This window comes from Panicum hallii, chromosome 8, assembly GCF_002211085.1.
Source record: "Panicum hallii strain FIL2 chromosome 8, PHallii_v3.1, whole genome shotgun sequence".
Taxonomy (NCBI): Eukaryota; Viridiplantae; Streptophyta; class Magnoliopsida; order Poales; family Poaceae; genus Panicum; species Panicum hallii.
Window position 1 is genome coordinate 16084122 of NC_038049.1, and position 22177 is coordinate 16106298.

Genomic DNA, 22177 nt, shown 5'->3' on the forward strand with positions numbered 1-22177 from the left:
TCCCTTTACCACGCATGGCATAGAAGCTCTAATGATCAATATGATCCAGGAAAATCTAATTCATATAGTACCATTCACTGTGAAGGGATAATGCCATTCCGATCCCGCTTGTGTTTCCTTATGTGTACCGCCTTTAGAATAAACCATAAAATTTGGACGAATCCATCATTCATTGTGAAGGGATATATACACCTCCATCTTTAGTAAAATTTGATAACCCTTTTCGCTATATGTAATTTTGAATGTACACCTATGTGGCATCTTCACCACTAAATGTCTCAATGCATGCTGTACATTCTATTAATCTAGTCCAAAAGATTGAAAGCATCTTATAAATTTTACTAGATATAGGGATGAGCATGATAAACCCTTCTAGAAAATTTCAACTTTAACCTTGTCCTCATTAAAAAAATAGAAACAATTTTTAAAGGTGGTTACATAAGTCTAGCGCTTGAAAAAAAAACCATTTTCACTTGAGGTTTCTTATGTCAACCATCTCTTGAAGTCTCATTCCGTTTCCGTTGGCAGTGTTCTTAAGGAAATGTCTTGAAATTTTGTTTTTGTAAATTGGTTGTCCAAATCGCTTTAGACCACGGTATGGCTAGGGTCATTGATAATATCATGGCTGATTGGATTAGCAATATTAGAGGGAGACAAAGTGTTTAGAGTAGTAATACTCGAATGTAAATGAGAGACACAAATAGACAAGAGTGAAATCTCTGTGTATTCTATTGATCTGTTTGTACATATATATACATGATGAAGGGTCATGGTGAAAGGGTGCGAGACCCTTTGGGTAGGCAACTGCTGGAGGTGGTTACTAGTGTTGATCACCAATAAATTGGTTTACAACACTCCCCCTTGATCAATTCCAGTCTTAAGATCAATGAATCGATTAATTCCTCCAAAAATCCTGTGGGAAAAATACGAGGAATATATATGGATTTGCCATTAAAACTCCTTCAAAACCCAGTTGGGAAAATAAGGAGAAAATGATATGGCATACACGATCATCGCTCAAACAAAATTCCTTAAGAATTTAGAGAGCAATGCATATCTTTAATATATCTTGGATATCTTACTTAAAAACCCCCGTGGAAAAAATAGAAGATATGACATATATCCTTGTATTGATATTGCCTCATTAAAACTTTTATATAAGAAACCCCATGGGAAAAACTCATAAAAAGAAAAGAGTACAATATGATACACAACAGGTTACAATCAAGAGGATACTCCCCCTGAACCTTGCAAATGTCAAAGTCATCACATACCAATTCAACAAACACTTTATAAGTGAGAAATATGGTAGAGACTTTGTGAATAAATTTGTGAAACAATCGCATATTTAATTTGCAAGGTATTTGTTCCTCGAATGTATTGTGATACATGAGGATAAACCATTTTGTGAGCAATAATGCTATATTGCTTTCACATAACCTGTTTGTATCCAAGCAATACAAGTAACCTTATCTTGATATATAAGGTCAGCGATTTGACAAAATCACAATGGTCACTCAACAAAATCTGACATGCATATGTCAGATTTCAGAATTATATGCGGGAATAATCACTAGTCTATTACCACTCCAATGAGAATTCCACCACAAATGTATCAGTCTATGGTATGCATTAACAGGGATTAGCTGAGCAATATCTCCATATCCCTCTATGGTCATGTTCAACCTATCCAATGATAAGTCAAGAGCCTTTAGTACCATATAGATATCTATTGATATCTCTCCCTTGACTCCCGCCAAAAAGGCCTTATGGAATAGTGCTATTTGTGCTAGCAAGTATCTGCAAATGCAATATCAGGCCTGTTGCGACTTGCATGATACATAAGCGCTTTGTTGGCACTAGGTTTAATCCTAGGGTCAAAATGATAACAATCCATGTTTAAGAGTTGATGGATATGATCATCCAATATCATCATATATTAATAAACTGATGAATATGCTTAAGTTGTAGACTTAAGGTGATTTGATTTTATCCAATCTTCATCTCATAATCTGTCATAAGATGATTGCATTGATTAACTTTGTGATTGAGAATGATACGGAATCCATTTAGGAATTCAATATGAACACACCTATGCAACCATCATTCTTGGGAGTAAATTTTCTGAGGAAAGAACTCACCCAATCGGTGCACCACAAACACCAACTTTTTCAAGTCATGCATTGACCTAAGTTGTACACAATGTATGTTGCGATTTTGATTCCTGACACGAAGTCCATTGACTTGTGTATCTGAATCCATCAAATTCCAAAGATCTGCCGGAGATCGAATGTAGGAACATAATTTTCACACATTCCAAGAGTATGCCAGCTAGGTCTCTTTGTGAGACCATATGCTACAAGCTCTTGCTATCTCACCACCATGCTTCTACAAAGAAAGCATTATTACAGTAACATATTACTCAAACATCATTTAGTGAGAGCGCTTCTCCTCAATTGCCACCTTTGATTTGACCCAAAATGAGTGTCAAACACTCCTTGCTAGGACTTTTGGTCTGGATCCAGTAGGTGTAAGGCAATCTAAGATGGAGAAATATCGACATTGTAGACTTTGTATGATTGATTCAACATAACTAATATTCCTTGTGAAAATATTAACCCTTGAACTCTATGTCACTATCCACAACAACAGAGTTAGGGCGTTCCATTGATCCAGCACCTGAATATGTGCATATGTATGATGGTCTTTTGGATGGTAACCATCCATAGGTATTGGATAGTAAATATCCAAAAGTGTCAATCAACTTGATATTGATTAGCATTTACTCCATTTTTCATGAAAGCTTGTAAAAGCTATCTTTCTTGTGACCATACTTCTCCCCCTCCTATTGGGAGTTGAGCGGTTTTAAAATTGGTACCTCCACTCTTTCTGGCATAATGAAAAATGATAAACAGATAACACCATGAGTAAATGAATTTGGCAGATCATTTGCAAAACATTGCAAATATATAAGATTCTGAACCAGCAGTTCAGATTCTTCTTGTACATGGATACAAATAAGGGGAGAATATCAAGATGTGACATTCACTCCTGATTCCTGGCATTCTGTGTGGTATAAATCTCCCCTAATGCCTGGAATCCTCCTCATAAATAATCAGCATACGGGCCATGATTAAGATCCCCTTTGGATAATCCGAGGTATGTAATGAATGATAGATACTTATACCTCTAGTATTTCAGTGCCCATAAGTGTATGCTGAGGTGGTGATATGAGTATATGCAAGACATAGCTGACTTGTAAATGGGAAATATTTGATCATCAAATATCCACGTATCCATTGCAAATAGAGGGAGCCGTATGATTGTAGTTTAATGAATTTGGTGTGTACATCCACATGCCACATGCACCAACAGATGTTGGCGATTCTCAATTCTACCTTGATCACATAAAATAGTTGCATTCTTTTGTTCAGAGATTCAAATAAATTATCATAAACCACCATGAATGTAACATACTTAATAATATAGTTCCCAAAAAGGCCAAACAATTCCATATGCATGGATGCGATCCTGGATCTAGGATCTTTTGCTCCAAATGAATAATTTGAGCAATGAGTTTGCCAAAAATTGTGTCACCATAAAGGACACAAATGGAACTATATTATGCATTAACATGCTCTTCCAAGTACCTAGTTGATCCACATGACGGTCGAATAGAGCCACATAAACATTCTTGAATGTGATCAACTAATTGCTATGCTCATATTCAAAATTTAAGGTAAGAGGACCCTTAAATTAATTCCCTTGTTGTGCACATCATGCACATCAAATATGATGATTTGAGGAATTTATGATGTGACCAACAGAATTGTTAATAATTCTCGTCATCCTGGGTAGAATGATGAGGCCATCATGCCAAATCTTGATTCCATCAAGAGAGAATTATTCTGTACGCAACATGCATTATGAGTTGAATGTATGTGTAGTACACTCCAGATGGGAGAGAAGACACTCTTCAAGTGTTTCATTGCCAATCTGTTGCCTTTGTTAAAATAGGAAATTATTTCCCGTTTAACTCATGTGTATCAACATGAGTGCCATTTCAACGGATAACTTTTTAACTTAGGAGGATACGAGTCTCATCGGGATACAATAATATTTCCTCAATGCTTACTACGTTCCCATGGAAAAGATAATAGTGGCTCATCGAGAAACAACTATCATAACATCGCGTCCAACAATTTTAAAAATATTTCCTTCTCTCTTTGAAGAGCCTGGAAATATTTTATTTCCCTACGTACAATGTTCCCTAGGCACATCTCTTCCTCCATCGGATCTTGTAGTAATCTAAGATATTGTAGAATTTAATATAAAAACTCATGCAAATACATAGAACACGTACCATTCATATTATTATTGTAAACATAGTGTTTTAGTACAAACTTAGTAAGGACAACATCATGTCATATATTACATCCTTGCAAATGATAATTATCTAGAAGATAATATATGGAGCCTAGTTAAGGTCTCCAAATATGTCGTTGGACTCGCAATCCATGACCATATTGTCATTGCCCGAAGGATTCTCCCCCTGTTGTAGAGTCTTGGTGTCACTTGGACTCGCTCCATCAGGAACAGAGTCCAAAGTACTAGCCTCATGCACTTTTGGAGATGAAGCATACTCCGTACTTCCTTCCTTCAGCGTTCTGTCCATATCCCATAGGCATCATATACAGTTCCACCAAAAATTTCTTAGCCACATGTTGCAATAACCACACTTGAAACAAGTCTCGTGGTTGTCGTATTTGGGCTTAGAAATGTCTTTCCCTTGTTGAAGTCTCTCCGAGGCTTGCGGTTTTTCTTCCGCTTAAACCGGATGAGTTTCTAAGGTGATTGCTAGAACCATACCTCCCAGTATTTTGAATGACATGCACTTCATGCAGAGGAGCGGTACCCGGTGGGCGCTGCCGAGAGTTCCACACAATGAGCTCATAATTTTCTCTGCTTAACGCAATGTCTAAATCAATGTAGCATAGACTATGAAACCCTTCTTATGGTACTGTTGTGTGATGAGTCTCCCTAATGGAAGCATTGTAAACAATGTCTTCTCAATTTTATTCAAAAAAAGAGTGCTCTTTCTCACACAACCTGAGTTTCTAGTTGATTTTATGAACAACATGATTATACGCATCCACGGATTTGAAATCCTAAACGCACAATTGGTTCCACTCATAGGAAGCCTCAGAAAATACAGTTGTCTTTTGCTGTTCATAATGTTGCCCCGGAGAATCCCACAACTTTTGTGGATCTTCCTCCAATGTATACTCAGACTTGAAGTCTGAGTAGATATGGTTCCTTAACATATATAATGCCCCAAACTTAACTGTATCCGGTATAAGTGGAGCTCCCGCAACCACTACTAGAGAAGTGAGCATTCGTCCCTGGCGTTAGTACTGGCTGCATTTTGAGCCGGTACTAACGCCTGCATTTAGTACCGGGCCGAAAGAACAGTGCCCCGGAGAGCCATTTAGTATCGACTGGAGTCTCCACCCGACACTAAAGTGCACCACCGATGCCGGAGGGCAACGACTAGTGCCACTTTAGTACCGGCTTGGGGCTCCAGCCGGTACTAAATGGCATCTAGGATATTTAGTACCAGCTTGAACCACCAGCCAATACTAACGTGCCTTCATCTATATATCAGCACCTTTCTTCCTTCCCGAGCCCGAGCCAGTCATTTGGACCTCGGGCTTCTTCTTCCCCATGGCGTTTTAAAGAGGAGGTACTGCCCATTTTTCTTAAGATTGGTGAGGATTTCACGCATCCAAGTGCTCAAAAGGTTAGTAACTTCGTCCTCTATTCTTCGCTGGTCTTTATACTTCATTTCATGCTTTATACTTAGAGAGATTATTGATTAATAGAAAGAGTGAGAATGAACATGATTTTTTTAATATTTACACATTCATTTGAGATATATAGCGAGAAGAGATGACTAGAATTTGAATGTGGTTAGTTTGCACATGGAAAATGTAGAGTGATTTTTTTCAATTAATTTCAAGTGACATGTGTGTATATATCATTATGCTAATATTCATTTTCAATTAATTTAGTGACACGTGTATTTCCAAGGGCGGCCATTATTGTTATGCTTTGAAGCTAGTGAAATGTATAATTAGTGAATGTGAAATATCTAATTTTTCAAAGTGAAAAAATATATATACTTAGCATTTGTTTTGTATTATGAAGGAATTATTTTGACATTCTAATGATGCATGTTGTCGTATCTTTCGAATAATGATACTATTCGGACAATATGGTCAAAATATTATATATTTGCATTTTTGCACCTATATTTAATTTATTACACACAAAAGATATTTAAAACACTTATAAAAGGCAATTTGGAATCAATATGTTGAATTAAGTGCATAGAACTATATGTCATGTGATGAAGTGATGTAAACTATACAATACTATAATTTTGCATACTCAAAATATTAAATATTTGTATTTTTTGTGCCTTTAGTTAATTTGTCACACTAAAAAATATCTATAACACCTATAATGCAATATATAAAGGAAATCGGAATTTGGCTCTTTACTACCGGGCCGAGGCTTCGCCCGGTACTAAAATGCCTCCACCAACATTTTCCACCAGTGGAGGCAGTTTAGTACCGGGCTGTGGCTGTGCCCGGTACTAAACGGCGACTGCGCAAGTTTAGTACCGGGCACAGCCATGGCCCGGTACTAAACGGGCTGCCCTATATAGCACACAGAACTTGGCGTCGATCTCAATCGATGCCAAGTCCCCTCTCGTCTCCGTCGCTGGTCGCAGCTCCACCTCGGTCTACCTCCCGACCCAGCGCGCCTCCATGCCGCCACTCTGCCGCAGCAGGGCCTCCACGCGGCGCGCCACCATCCCCGCGTTGTCTACCGGCCCGGTGCGGCGCGCGCGCCACGCCTCATCCCGTCTTTGTCATCCCGGCCGGCCTCCGATCCGTGCGCGCCGCCGTCCCATCTCGACCCCATCCTGGTCGGCCGCCGCCGCGGCCCGACCTCCCCACCACGCGCCGCCCTACCTCGTGCCCGGCCTCTGCGCCGCCGGGCTGCGGCCCCTCACCGCCGCGCTTCACCCTGCCCTCACCGCCGGCCTCCATGCGCGTCGAGCCGCGCTGCCGGCCTCCACGCCCGCCCGCCGCTGCCACGCCATTAGGCGCCCGCCGTCGCGTCCCCCCTCCCCCCCCCCACCGTAAGCCCCACGCTGACGTCAACACTACAATGTGCTGACGTCAGCCTTTTTTTAGTTTTTAAAATTTTTGTAAGTGTGGTAGAAAATTATAGAAATTTTTAGAAAATGGTAAAAAATGGTAGACAATTGTAGAATAGTGTAGAATATTGTAGAAGAAGGTGAAAAATATAGGGAATAGTAGAAAATTGTAGAAAATTATAGAAATTTTTAGAATATTGTAGAAAATGGTAGAAAATTGTAGAATAGTGTAGAAGAAGGTGAAAAATTGTAGAGAGTAGTAGGAAATTATATGTGATGTAATTTTGTTGCGGTACAACTTCATATATTTATTATAGAAAATTATTGAATATTGTAGAATATTATAGACATTGCATATTTTGTTAGGATAGGAGTCGAAATGAATCCTATTGATGACGACGAGGAGTTCCTTCACAATGTAATTCATGAAGGTGCCAATCACCCACCATCCCTCGAAGATGATGCACCGAGGATGACGGTAGCTAATATCTGAACAATACTCGCAATGGTGATGATGAGCAGATGGAAATTGCTTTGGAAGAGGTTCAGGCCGAGGTATATAAAATTCATGCATATATAAACTAACATGATATATATATATGAATTCTCTACGTATGAATTGCGTGTATTAATAGATCTTTTACCAGGCATCTGGATCGAGGAAACCAAAACGGAAACAAGGCTCGAAGAAAAAAATGGCGGGGTGTACCAACATCACCTTATTGAAAGAGGACGGTGAACCAATGGCTCCCAAGGGTGTTGATAGGACATTGGTCAACCAATGTGGATATTTTTTCCGGGAAAACATCCCCATTAGCTACAAACTATGAATGAAAAATAAAGTCACTGATAATGATGCAGACATCATCCCTGACATGGAGAAGGAAATGTTATGGAGAGAGGTGAAACTGCACTTCAATTTTCCAAAGGACAAAAAGGAAGTCTTGAAGGACTGGTTCATGAAGAATATGGCTATTTCTTTGCAAATGTTCAAGAAAAACTTGAACAAAGACTATGTCAAAAAGGGCCTCACGCCAGACTTTGAGAATAACTACAAGAAGCAACGTCCTTTTTAGGATGAATTCATGCAGTACAAGTTGCCCGAGGACAGCGAGGAGCGAGCAAGATGGAACAAAGACAATGCAACCAAGAAGAAGCACTTCTATCATCTTTAGCCAAGGAGGTTATTCTTCAGCGATTCCGAAATGGCAGAAAATGGAAGAAGACCTAATGGCAAGAGGAATCATACCGGCGACTTTCAATTGGTCATTGAGAGCAAAGTATTTCTTCTATGGTCATGGAGGCACAGTAAACATGGAAGATGGATCGTTCGTGACTACCGATCGAATAGGAGAAGCGGGCGACAGGCTCGATACAGCACTAAAGGCCATTGCCGAAGGCACTTTGAATCCTGACAGAGAGAAAGATGGGCTGACATATGCTCTTGGGACACCAGAACACATAGCACGTGTTCGTGGCATGGGCATAGTTCCATGGAAGCATGGCTTCAGTGCAGATATCGACAATTACCGAAGCGGATGCAGAAGGAAAGTTGAATAGGAAGAGAAGATGCGTGCCCTAGAAGAACGAGTAGCTTCGATTGAAGCTGCAATTCGAAGCTACAATGGCAGCTAGCCAACAACTACAAGAAGCTCCTTCAGCTCCTAATTTGGAATGCAGCCCTGGCTCTCAACGTCGTAGGAGCGTCGCTTCCACGGAGCATCTGGCCGGCAGAGATCGTACTAAAATGGTTGTGAACAACCAACAACGTTACCCCGTGGACGACATCACCGTGAGGACCCCTGCGAGCTTCTTTATCAGCATAGAAAAAAATGTCAAATTAGTGGCTCAAGGTATTGCCAAAGTACATGTCCAAGGCGAGATAATTCATGGCATGCCGATTCCTTAACGATATGCTAGAGTTATGGTTGACCGAGTCGAGAAAGGATTGGAAGACCTCGACCTCGAGATCCCTGGAGGTGATGGAGAAGAGGAACTACAACATGCGCTGCACACTTGGATCTGTTGGAACAAGTTCTACATAAGATTTCCGCAAGGAGCCATAGATCCCGCAACATCAGCTCAGAGCCTAGGGCCAAGATCGCCAATGCCAACACCCAGCATGGGTCCGCCATCACCACACGCACAAAGGGACCCCAGCATGGGTTTGCTGTCACCACCCACACAAAGGGACCCCAGCATGGATCCATAGTCACCACCCACTCCATGGGACCCCAGCATGAGACCGCCGCCACCTCCTAAGGCGAAAAAGAATGCAAAGGCTTGGGTCCCGCCACCGCCACCTCCTAAGGCAAAGAAGAACCCAGCTAAGAAGAAAGAGAAGCCTCCACCTCCAAAGTTAGCATACGAAATGACCCAAGAGGAATTGAATGAGCATGTGAGAAAGGAGATTCGAGAACAATTCGCACCAAGGAACCCTGAGCCGAAGCAACCATTGGATCCAGCCGGGCATAAGTTCTTCATAACCATGTGCCAACCAAGGGAGAAATAAACACTATCGGACTACGACCGCTCAATCACAAAGTCTTATCAGAAGAAGAGTAATCGTCGGGGCAAAAACATTCCCTAGCTCGGAGAACAACCCCAACAATCAATACCTCCACTCCAAGTGCTTTCAAAAGAGGATGAAGCTACGGCCGAGTTTGTGGCAGAAACGAAACTCACAAAAGCTCAACTCCGAGGGGAGGTTCCAATCCCGATTCACCCAGGGGTAGGAAGAAAACCATTTGTAATTGGGGAACCGCTTATGTGGCCTGAGTTTCTGAACATGCTACCAACGAGAATACGTGAGTTGCATGAATAGTACATAACGACCACTACAGATGGAGACATAATATTCGCAGCTCAGGTTAAAGATAGTGATTTACATCAGGGGCTAGCTGACCTATGGATCGAGTTTGTGAGTCTTTGGTTTCTATACCATCAAGACGTCCTAGACAAGTCCCTCGTCAGTGTATTTCTTATGTAAGTGTTTCCTCTTATTTCTATATTATAGCTCAACTACTTATGTGCTTTCTCATCCCCTCTTTTTTTATCATGTAGGATGAAGGTGAAAGAATGCCGAAGAAAGGGGTACTATCACATCGGCTTCATGGACCCGGATGTTTTAAACGAGAATAGTGTAAACAAATGGCCAAATCGGACTGAGAACAATGTATTCAGGGTCTTGGATAGGCAGCATACTTGTACATTCATTCTGTTACCGTATAATTTCAAGTGAGTACTTCGACTCTGTTTTCATCCCTTCAATTTGATAATAAGTATATCCAACATTTAATCTGTATATGTGTATCAACAGCTATCACTGGATCTTGCTCAGTATCGAGACTGATCGAGCTCGAGTTGCGGTGATTGACGGAAAGAGGACACCAATAACACAATATCAAAACTTTATAGACATCATCCAGAAGGCATTGGCTCACTTCATCAAAAAGCACATAGGAGTCGTAGACACGCCGTGTGATCTTTATATCAAGACAGACTTTCCGGTATAAATACATTTCACACACTTAGTTTCATTTCTTTAAACACCATGAATATTTCATAACCCATCTATATATAGTGTGTGAGAGAGGCGGAAGGAAACAACTTATGTGGCTATTAGGTATGCGAGTGGATTCACGACTTTACCAGCCCAAACAAAATGACGCAAAAAGATTTCGCCGGTGAATTTTATAGTAATATCACCTAACATGGTGTAGGCCCGTACGAATTCAAAATTTAAATTGGATATGCACGTTGAGGATAAAATCCCATAGTGATAGTAATATCATCTTGTGTACGATCAATTTGAAGAATTGAACTCTCAGTAATCACTAGAAATGGTGTAGACCTTTGTCCAAATTCTAAGTTGGAATCTCATTTAGGAATAATCATTATATGAAAACATAGCGTAGATTCCGCGGATGTATGTAAAATACTCCTCGTGTATGACAACGTCCAAGAAAATGGAACAAATCATTTCAAAATAGAGAATAAATGAATTGCATTGATTGAAGCATTTACAGTGGGCTTGAACAAAAATTGCAAGGTAATATAGTAATTTAAGTGACATGGAAATGACCAAACTTGAGTACAAACACATATGTACAATAACAAACAACATCAGGGGTCACAACGTAGAAATATATGGATTCATACCCACTGATGAATTAGTGGTATGAAATTACAAAAGCACTAGAGCTAAATTGTAAAAATACTGCTAAAAATGAAATTAATTGAAAAAAATAAATAAAGATAACTTGGTAGCTGTCCGGAAAATCAATTCTGGCCTGCCACCCCGCGTCCTTGGCAGCCCACCAAGGAAACAGCGCCAAGCCGCACCGGGCTTTAAGCGCACGCCAGCCCGCGAGGGGGCCTGGCAGCCGCTGCTGGACCAGCCCAAGTGGAGGGGAGACGCCCGGCCTGCCAGCCGCACCGGCTCGCAGCCGCGCTGGCCCGCGAGGAGGGGCAGGCAGAGGAGCGCCGCACAGGCCTCTCGCGAGGCAGCCAGCCAAAAAAAACCGCCGCTTCCACAGCAAACGGCCTCCGCCAAGGCAAAAATCGCCGTCACCGCCTCCTGCAACTGCCGCCGCCGCTCCCCCAAGTCCCGCACCAGATCCCCGGCGGTCGGAGCCGCGGCGGTCTGTTCTCGTTCTGTTCCGTGGGCAGCGATGTTCCGGCGACGGGACGGCATCGAGGAGGGGCGGAGCAGGCGCGCGACGGCTTGGGGATGCCCGATGTGGCCTCGGCTGCGGGGACGACGGCTGCAGCGAAATAGACGGCCGACGGTGGCGCTCGGTCCTTCGATGGCGGCTCGCTCCTGGGCGACGACGGCGCACCGCGCGAGCGAGGGGAGCGCGCGGCAGAAGGGAAGCAGGGCAGGGCGTGGGGCCGAGGGCGCCTGCCCTAGATAGGCGCTGCGGGCGGTCGTGTGCTGCGCGCAGAGGCCTCGAGGGCGAGGTTGCCTCACGAGCTGAGGGTGGGCCCAGAAAAAAACAAAGGGAGAAAAGAAAGGAAGATTGAGAGAAAGATAAAAAGGAATAAAGAAAAGAAAATTAATTCTTTTCTTCCGCTGAGAAAAAGAAATAAGCTTTGTTAATTTTAACAAAAAATCCTAGGAAAAATTCCCACAGAATATTTAGGATACGAGAAGCTTGAATAAAATATTCAGAACTCATGAAAAGGAGTCTAGATGTTTTCAAGAATTGGACTTTCTCTAGAAAGTTGAGAATAAAAGCCAGCAAAATTAGGATAATTCTCAAAATGTCTAGAAATTGAATAAGTTTATCCAAAAAGATATTCACATCGCAAAATTAAACTTTTTGGGGTGTGACGGTAGATATCTTAAACTCTTGTCATGATGTGTCCATCTTGAGTAAGGCGGTGAATGATATATTTCCTTTTTCTCTCAGTAGTAGATCATTCATTTCATCTACTTCTATTTGCTGTTGCAGCCCCTATAAACCTTCATATCTTCCTCTTTTAGTTATGTTGTTTACTGCGCTTACCTCCAGAAAATACTATTCCCTCTAGAAACACAAAGATACGTTGACATGCAACTTATGCTAGATCAGCAAGTAATTTATCCGTTGTGGTTCAGCATTTCTGTGCTTTGGTTTTAGCAACCATTCATATGTTGGTGAATTTTTCTGAAGAAAACAATCATTTTTAGTATTCTAGTTTTGCATTTTTATATTCTGATCATGTGCCCTCTTTTATTTATACTTATTCACTCTGTGTTTGGTGCTGCAGGAGGCTCAGAAAGCTAATGATGGAGTGAGTCTATGCTTTCTTTGATGCTAAATGTGGAGGCATGAAGACTTGTTTTTCATGAATGTTTAGATAGATTTTCTTTTATGGAAACTACAGCAACCCTAGGGTTGCCTGAACTTTATTGAAGTATGAAGATAAATTTACATGGTCAAATTTACATGTTTAGATAGATGAAAATGCCTTTGTATAGGTTCTAATTTGCTTACAGTTTTTCAAAACTTCGCTTATGAGGTATCAATAAGGTACAAACATGCATCTAGAAGCAAGCAAATTAGAAGGTACGTGTGGTGGTGTGATCTTGGCTAAAATGAGTCATGATCGATGCTAACTTTTTGTTGTTGTACTAATCGGGATATTCTATCAAATATGGAATCTAGTCCTGTTTGCCTTTCCTAATTGAGGGTGGCGGTACGGTCGACCATATGTTAGCTGCTCCTTATTATTGACAACAAATTATGTTCCCTCATTCAGCCACGACATCAAAAAATTTTAAACCTTGGGTTGAATATATGTACACAAAATTGTGGCTCCTCTAGATAATCCCAAATGACTAACGTCACCTATTAATTCAGAGAAAACTGAAAAAAACAACCTTCTTCAAATTCATGGTTTATTTGTGAAAAAAACTCTTGCAGCAAGTTTTCACCTTTTGTGATTTTGATGATGAGCTCTCCGGATGGATCAATCGTTGCTAGAAGGTAATGTACATGTGGGATTCTTACATCCTAGCTAGCATCCCAAAACACACAAAGATGTCCAACAAAACTAGCTAGAACAACTCTTCCAAGAAATGACCCAAAAAGGCAAAAGCAAGCAAATCCCAATCAAGATGTTTGTCGCTCACAGATATAGGAAAATATGAACTTCATCCGTCAAAATGATAGAACAAAGAACATGTACGAGTCACAATGCTATATAGAGCAAAACTTGCAAGCACTTCCAAATTAAAGGATCCCATAGTGAGAAATTACAAGTAGATATGTTTGACGGTTCATACACTAATGATACAAATGCTTTAGGATAGAAATAGGGATGCCAGGCTTCAGCCCAAGAAATGACTTTGATTTGAAAATACTAAACACTTTTTCTCTCAAATTCAAAGTACATTTTCAAATACATTTGCACCACAACATCATTTAAACTTAATGCAACAAAATGAGATCGAATATGAATATATTTTTCAATTTTGTAGTAACTATACAACAAAATGAGATTGAATATGAATATGTCTTCAGTTTTGAAGTCTAGATAAAAAGTTAAGAGTTTGAATATAAATATGAATATGTTTTAAGTTTCAAATGTACTATTACAACATTATATATAGAATACATTTTTTTCCAAGTGCTTACTGCATATAAAAGGATAAAATCATTCTGGATGTATTCACTCAACTTTCTAAATATACTATTTCAAGATTCTTACACAAAATATTTAGTAAGTTCTTTTCCAAATTGTTGAGTGCATATAAAGAGCGAGAGATCATATAATCTAGATAATGTTGAATCATATAAAGTGCGGTATATCAAGCATTCCTTCAATATATATGAAAAAAGAAGTTGCTCATATTTCAATTATTTTATGGATGCACGTTCTCAAGGCCACGACAAAATTAATAAATATATGAATACTTATTCGGATCTTAAATGGATCTACACGTTTGATCCAGGTCTTCGAAAAATATGCAGTTCACCGTCACAGTCGGAAAATATCCGTACCATTTATGCCTCTGATTACTACCAACACGTCTTTTGTTGGAATGAGAACCCCTCGTGTCTTTAGATATATTGCTGCTGACTCCAGCATATGACATGCCACACAAAAACAACAACACAGATAACTTACACAATAGCTGGTGAATTAAGCTGTTTGTATACTAAGCAATAAAAGCAATAAATGTATAGACACACAGAACATTTGGCGGCAGGAGGGCAGCACAGCGCGGCTGGAGGCGGAGCCAGGGCTGTTTATCAGGATCAGCTGACCCAGATGAACTTCAGCAAATTCGGTGTTAAATTACTATATATTATTCTAGCACTCTAGATCCAGTGTTTATGTGAATATGATCCCAATGGACAGTCAGCTAGCTCCGCCCTTGCAAGGTTAGCACGCAGCACCAGTGACGCCGCAATGGCCGAACAGGCGCCGTCGGTGATTTCTAGCCACGCCCCACAGCGGATCGGCCCTATCCGACGTCAGATGGAGACGACGGCAGCGTTCTCTGATCTCTACACGTATCTGGAACCTCTTGATGAGGCCCCATCCTCTACGCCAAAAATCAGTAGGCGGCCGGCGCGTGGACTGCAGCACCACAGTCCTCGACGTACTGGACGGGGGATGGAGCGTGTCTAGTCATGTTCCCAGCCAATTAAAACACGGCACTGCTAGAGCTAGCACAGCCGTCAAACCACGTCCTTTCACCCGTGACCACGGAAGGTCATCGGATCACCGCCGTATACGGCGTGTACTTGGTTGATTTTTCCAATCTGCTTTTGCAAAAGTCAAAAGCTAATTAATTAAAGAGTTTAAATATACTAAATGCATTTTTCTAAAAGTAGTTTTCACCGTAGTACAAATATAAAAGCACATGTGCTTCTAATTTCAGTGATTTTTGGGGTAAAAATTATCCACGTACCACTGGTTATGAAAAAATGGTTCGCTTCTATTGCCCTACCCGTCCGACTCCCGTCCCCCATCCCACCCGCGCCTCCTGCCCCGCCCTGCCGTCCCGTCGCTGCCCCGCCCCGTCCCGGTGCCGCCCAGCCCCACCCCGCCCGGCGCCACCTGCACCGCCCTGCCCCGGTGTCGCCCCGCCCCGCCCCGGCCCATCGCCGCCCCACTAGCCCTAGCGCTGCCCCGCTTGGATGCTCTCTCCCAGCCATGGTGTGCTCGCTCATCCCCTGTGCTCTTCCCTGAACAGACAATACAAGCAATATTGTGATGCAATTATTGCATTTTGTGATGCGATTATTGCATTTTATTGGTGCTGCAAAGATTCATTAGATTTTAGATATGTTAATGGATCATTAGTGCAAAGTTGATGTATGGATTGGCTGATAATTATTATTTTAATTTCTTGTAAATGTATTGTAAAAATAAAAAATTATTGACATCTCCTTATATTTCGTAAAAAAATAAGATATCGTCATTCAGGGCACTTTAGATATTTTACCACCCACCTCAGAGAATCGGCCGAAAATAATCATAATTATCAAACACTAAGCTTATATTGACATATATATTGACATATATATAAAATATTTTATATGGACTATATGGATAAAAAATTTAGAAAATTTAATATTTTTCTTTCTAAAAGATACATTTACATGCGAAATAATGAACATATTAGGTTTGTACGAGTATTTTGGTATATAGACAGTCCCAAAAATCTTCAAAGGTATTACAGATATTTTACCCACGGCAGATAGTTTTCCACACCTTACAGCTGCTCTAAACAAACAGTCTTCTATTTTTTTCACAGCAGTTTTTCCACGGCCTACGATTCACAGCAACTTTTTTTACACCCTTACATCTGCTGCGCGGAGCTGGCCGACGCGGACGGGTCGGGGTAGGGCCAACGCTACGTGACCCAACAGGGGCGCACCAATAACCGGAGTCGCGTGCGACTGCGTGCTACAGTGTCGCAGAAGGAATCAACGCTTCTGACGTGTACCTCTGGCTCCGTACAAATCAAGGCTCAAAGGGAAAAAAGAATTATAGTTTACAGATCAAGCATCCGAACTAAGTTTTTCACCGTTATTTTCCTTACAGACAGATCTTCGAAATGAGACCACGACTCGATTACATTTAGTTTATTTTTTTAGTATTTTCATGAACCAGAATATTTTCATTATGAATATAAAACAATATTTCTAACTTCACAATAAAATTATTCTATCTTTATAAAGAAATGCTCGAGCTAGTCCAAACATATTGAAGTATAATCTTATTTTGAAGATTTCATCATAGCAAATATAATGGTGCAATTGAATTTTAAGTTGGATACATGGTTTGAAATATGAATTTTCTTTGCTTGTCATATGCTTTTTGTTTCTTCTTGGCCATATGCCCATCCCATTCTAGCTTCTGCGATGTCAATCACATATGTGACTCCTAGCAGCTTTCTATAAATGCGGCCACACCTAACCTATGGAATTTTATCCCAGCTAGGGAGGATATGGATATCAGAAAATCTGAATTAACAGTATCTACTGAAACTAAACTTAATATATATGGATGTCTGTATCTGATTTAATATAGATGCTAAAATGAATATGCAAATTCTTTTTCTGTTATTGATCAAATCCGTATCTAAAAGCACGTAGAATATCCGACATTATCCGTATTCTTGAATAATAAAATACCTGGTGAAATCAACTAAAGCATATCTTTGTGACATATTACTATGGACACATAAAATTAATTTTAATGTGACTTATTACTACTATTTAAATTATTTAATGGACATATAAGAATAATAAAAAAATGATTAATGATGTTAATTTAATATTATTATTGACGTACTTAATTAATATGCGCATCTTGATGAAAGACGAAAGCATTCAACTAGTATGCACAATCAACAAGATCATCACCCTGAGTGAGGACCGGGGTTGCTACAGCGGTTGAGGAGAAGGAAGCTTGTCTGGCTTGCTTGACCATATATGATATATTCACTCCCACTCCCGGGTTAATTACAATCTTATCAAAATCTTAATGGATCAATCGATGGTACTTATTGTGTTTTCATATTTTTTATTTTCTAATCAGAGTCCAGACATATACGCTCACTTGTACGTACACACTTATCTATCTGAATACACACACATAACTAGCTCTATGAGAACCTTCGAGAAATTGAGCCGATATATCAACACTACTCCTATGAGCACATCCAAGAGATTGATCCGGCAGATCTTAAGATTGACAAATGATGAATTCACTCTAGGCACCTCGCTATCTACAGGCATGTCCATTTACGCCTGAAAGAATATAAGAAAATATGAGCCTGCATGCCGAGCTAAGGACTCAAATCTAGATGAACAGATTCCACCATAAAAAGTCTTACTAGGTGAGCTACGTTTAGTTAACTAACTGGTGCATTCCATATATAGATATATTAAATAGATACTGGTTCACACAAGCTCGTATTTCTGCCACCACTCAGTATGCATGGTTCATTTTTAGTAGTGCTGTCATACTCAACAATCTGCATCAATTTGGCCCACATGTCTTTCCGAAAATAAAATATTTGACCTCCAAACAACGTTGATGTCGTCACCGTGTCTTCCCTGTCCGTCAGCTGAGCACAGGTCAAGCTACACCTACTACTATGGTTAGTTTTTAGTAGTGCTGTCATACTCAAGAATATACATCAATTTGGCCCCCATGTATTTTCAAAGAAATACTTGACCAAGTTGCATCTACATCAATACTCCGTACATGGTACATGGTTGGCTGAGCACATGGCCAAGTTGCATCTACATCCATTGAATTGGCCAGGTCCTTTCTTCTATATGTATCATCTCCTTCGTACTCAGCTGAACGCCAAGGCCAAACCACCCAGATGCGCTCACCCATCGTGAGTCAGTAATTTGCTTCCCCCTCTTCTACTTCCGGCCATGCTTCCCCTCTACACATTACTTGGTACGCTAGTTCTCTTCTGCCCCCAGCACGCATCATGTTTCGCTGCTGCAAATCATGATACCCTCAGGGTAGGCCAAGAGCTCTCCGTCGGCGACAAGCTCGTCTCAAGAAACGGCAACTTCGCGCTCGGTTTCTTCACGTTCCAGTCAGGCCCGAGCACTTCAAGTAAGTCCAGCAACACCACCGCCTCCCCCCGTTGGTACCTTGGCATATGGTACAATAAGATTCCAGTTTTCACTACGGTGTGGGTTGCTAACAGAGACAATCCAATTACTCATGATGCCAAGCTCAGCCTGACACAGCTCAAAATATCACGAGACGGCAACCTTGTCATCGTAGATGGTGCCACCAAATCTAGAATAATCTGGTCCACTGTCATCATCAATAGTACAGAAACCGGCAGGCTAAACACTAGTGCTGTTCTCTTGAATAGTGGAAACCTTGTTGTCATCACCGAAAACTCATCTAACCCAGTAACATTGTGGCAGAGCTTTGACTACCCAACAGATCTCGTGCTTCCGGGTGCCAAGATTGGCTGGAATAAGGTCACTGGTTTAACTCGTCAGTACATTTCAAGAAAGAGCATGATTGATCCAGGTACTGGCTCCTACTGCACCGAACTTCAAATCAATGGGGCATTGGTGCATAGGAGCTGGAACACCTCTAATGTGTTTTGGTCTTGGGGAACTGTAAGGTCGTCGGCTCCTAAACTTGTATTGTTACTCCAGTCAGCACTTGAAATAAATCCAAAGAGTAGAGGTTTGATTAGGGTGGCATACGTCGTAAACAGCGAAGAGGAGTACTACACGTACACTTCACTGAATGAATCAACTTACATTTTCTATGTACATGACATTTCTGGTCAGACCAAGCTGAATCTTTGGTCGCAAGCCAAACAGTCGTGGGAAACAATATACACCCATCCTCCTTCTCCCTGCACGGCATATGCTACCTGTGGACCATTTACGGTCTGCAGCGGTAATTCAAATCCATTTTGTGGCTGCATGGAGAGCTTCTCTCAGAAGTCGCCTGGGGATTGGGAGCTTGGTGATCACACAGGAGGGTGTGTCAGAGATACTCCATTAGATTGCACTGATAAGAAAAACAAGACAAGTTCAACAGACATATTCCACCCCATAGCTCGTGTTACATTGCCCAATAACCCAGAAATCATAAAAGATGTTACCACTCAAAGCAAATGCATGGAGGCTTGTCTCAGATATTGCTCCTGCACGGCCTATTCCTATAACAATAGCATGTGTTATATTTGGAATGGGGATCTCGTTGATGTAAAGAAGAATGATGACATTGACAATAATTCAGAAGATGTTCTCTACCTTCGCCTTGCTGCGACAAATTTGGAAAATTTCAGAAAGAACACCACAAGAAAACCGGTCGCTAGAGTTATTCTTGTAACAAGCATTATTAGTTTTGGGTTACTAATGCTCATCATGCTGTTGTTGCTGATTTGGAGAAACAAATCCAAGTTATTGTATGGAGTGGCATTACCTGACAATCAATGTAGTGGTGGTGGAATTATAAATTTTAGATACACTGATTTGAATCATGCTACAAAAAGTTTCTCAGAAAAACTAGGAGCAGGTGGCTTTGGTTCGGTATTCAAGGGAGTGTTAAGTGACCAAATTACTATAGCAGTCAAAAGGCTTGATGGTGCCAGGCAAGGAGAGAAGCAGTTTAGGGCTGAGGTGAGCTCAATTGGATTGATCCAACATATCAACTTGGTTAGATTGATTGGTTTCTGCTGCGAGGGTGATAATAGGCTACTTGTGTATGAGCACATGTTAAATGGGTCTCTTGATGTCCATCTATTTGGGAACAAGCATAGTGTCCTAAATTGGAGTGCAAGGTATCAAATAGCTGTCAGGGTTGCTAGAGGATTGTCCTACTTGCATCACAGTTGTCGCCAGTGCATTATACACTGCGATATCAAGCCACAAAACATACTTCTGGATGAATCTTTCGTTCCCAAAATTGCAGATTTTGGTATGGCAGCATTTGTTGGAAGGGATTTCAGCCGAGTTCTAACGACATTAAGGGGAACTGTAGGGTATCTTGCCCCAGAGTGGCTCAGCGGAGTTGCAATAACACCTAAAGTTGATGTTTATAGCTTCGGTATGGTACTATTAGAAATCATATCAGGGAAAAGAAATAAACCTGAACAAGTATACACAAGCAGCAATCATCATGTGGCTTATTTTCCTGTGCAAGCCATCCTCAAGCTTCAAGGGGGAGATGTGAGCAGTTTGGTAGATCCACAATTACATGGAGACTTTGATTTGGAGGAGGTTGAGAGGGTTTGCAAAGTTGCATGTTGGTGCATCCAAGATGATGAGTCTGATCGTCCAACAATGGGTGAACTGGTACAGGTTCTTGAGGGTCTCCAGGACCTTGATGTGCCCCCAATGCCAAGACTCCTTGCAGCTATTACGCAGACGGAATTAACTGAAGAGCCTACATGTGACAGTCATGCTTCATAGTCCATGTTAATAATCTTGGATTCATCAAACTTCAAATTTGTAGTCTGGCATTGAAATAATAAAGATGATTTCTTGTAATCATAAGACGAGTAAATGGCAACCTTGCTATAGTACCAAATCTGTTATCGTTAGTTTTATATGTATTTTCGTGGTTTAAGTACTATTTGTACAGTGGTATTTTGTTCTTCAACTCATGAAACGGTTTGATCATGTAGGAAAAAGAGGGATTGGATTATGATCAGCCCTGCATTTGAAACTGAATAATTCTTGTTGGGTTATCTCTATATTACATGTTCCCTTTGGAGGCTGTATACATTCTTTACACTACCGGAAATGAGGATTTTGCCGAGTGTCCCGAGCTTTGCCGAGCGCAAAATATCGGGCACTCAGCAAAGATCCTCTTTGCCGAGTGCAGCACTCGGCAAAGGAAAACACACGGTAAATTCATCCTTTGCCGAGTGTCTGACACTCGGCAAAATAAAACACTCGGCAAAGATTTTTTCGCCGAGTGTCGAGCACTCGGCAAAGAATGACACTCGGCAAACACGCGTCAGGACGTAATGGTAGTTAACGGCGTGAGTCTTTGCCGAGTGCCTAGTCCAAGACACTCGGCAAAGATGCATTTTGCCGAGTGCCGAGGCAAGACACTCGGCAAAATATACATAATCTTTTTCTTTATTTTGTCTAAAATTTTTCTATTGCCATCCTACATTCTCCTCAACAAGATATGTAATTTAGGTTCATTTATCGAAGTGTTTGCTATATTTTGACAATTTATTTCATTTTATTGAATTTCTTGAATAATTCAAATTTGAACTGCGTGGTCATTCTAATAGTGGAAAAAACGAATGAAAAATTATTATTCATGTTAATGAGCATGCTTTGAGGTCTTATCGAAGAAAGGACAAGAAATTTCAAACCTACTATTCACGAAACATGGCGACTAAATTATGTTCAAATCGTGTTTAAATTGTATAAAAGGCAAATTTGGTCGGAAAATTATGAAACTTGTTGAAATGTCATGTTATCA

At 40.9% G+C, this 22177-nt stretch overlaps 1 protein-coding gene across 1 annotated transcript; it reads left to right on the top strand.

Annotated features, from left to right (window-relative positions):
* The first annotated feature begins 18562 nt into the window (after positions 1–18562).
* Positions 18563–21337, top strand: LOC112902150 (G-type lectin S-receptor-like serine/threonine-protein kinase At2g19130). The gene has a single exon (XM_025971078.1). The coding sequence runs from the start codon at positions 18625–18627 to the stop codon at positions 21145–21147; it is 2523 nt and encodes an 840-aa protein (XP_025826863.1). The 5' UTR covers positions 18563–18624; the 3' UTR covers positions 21148–21337.
* Positions 21338–22177: the final 840 nt, after the last annotated feature.

Bases quoted from the DNA above. Each gene is read 5' to 3' on its own strand.
- LOC112902150 (XM_025971078.1), top strand. From the start codon at position 18,625: ATGCTTCCCCTCTACACATTACTTGGTACGCTAGTTCTCTTCTGCCCC.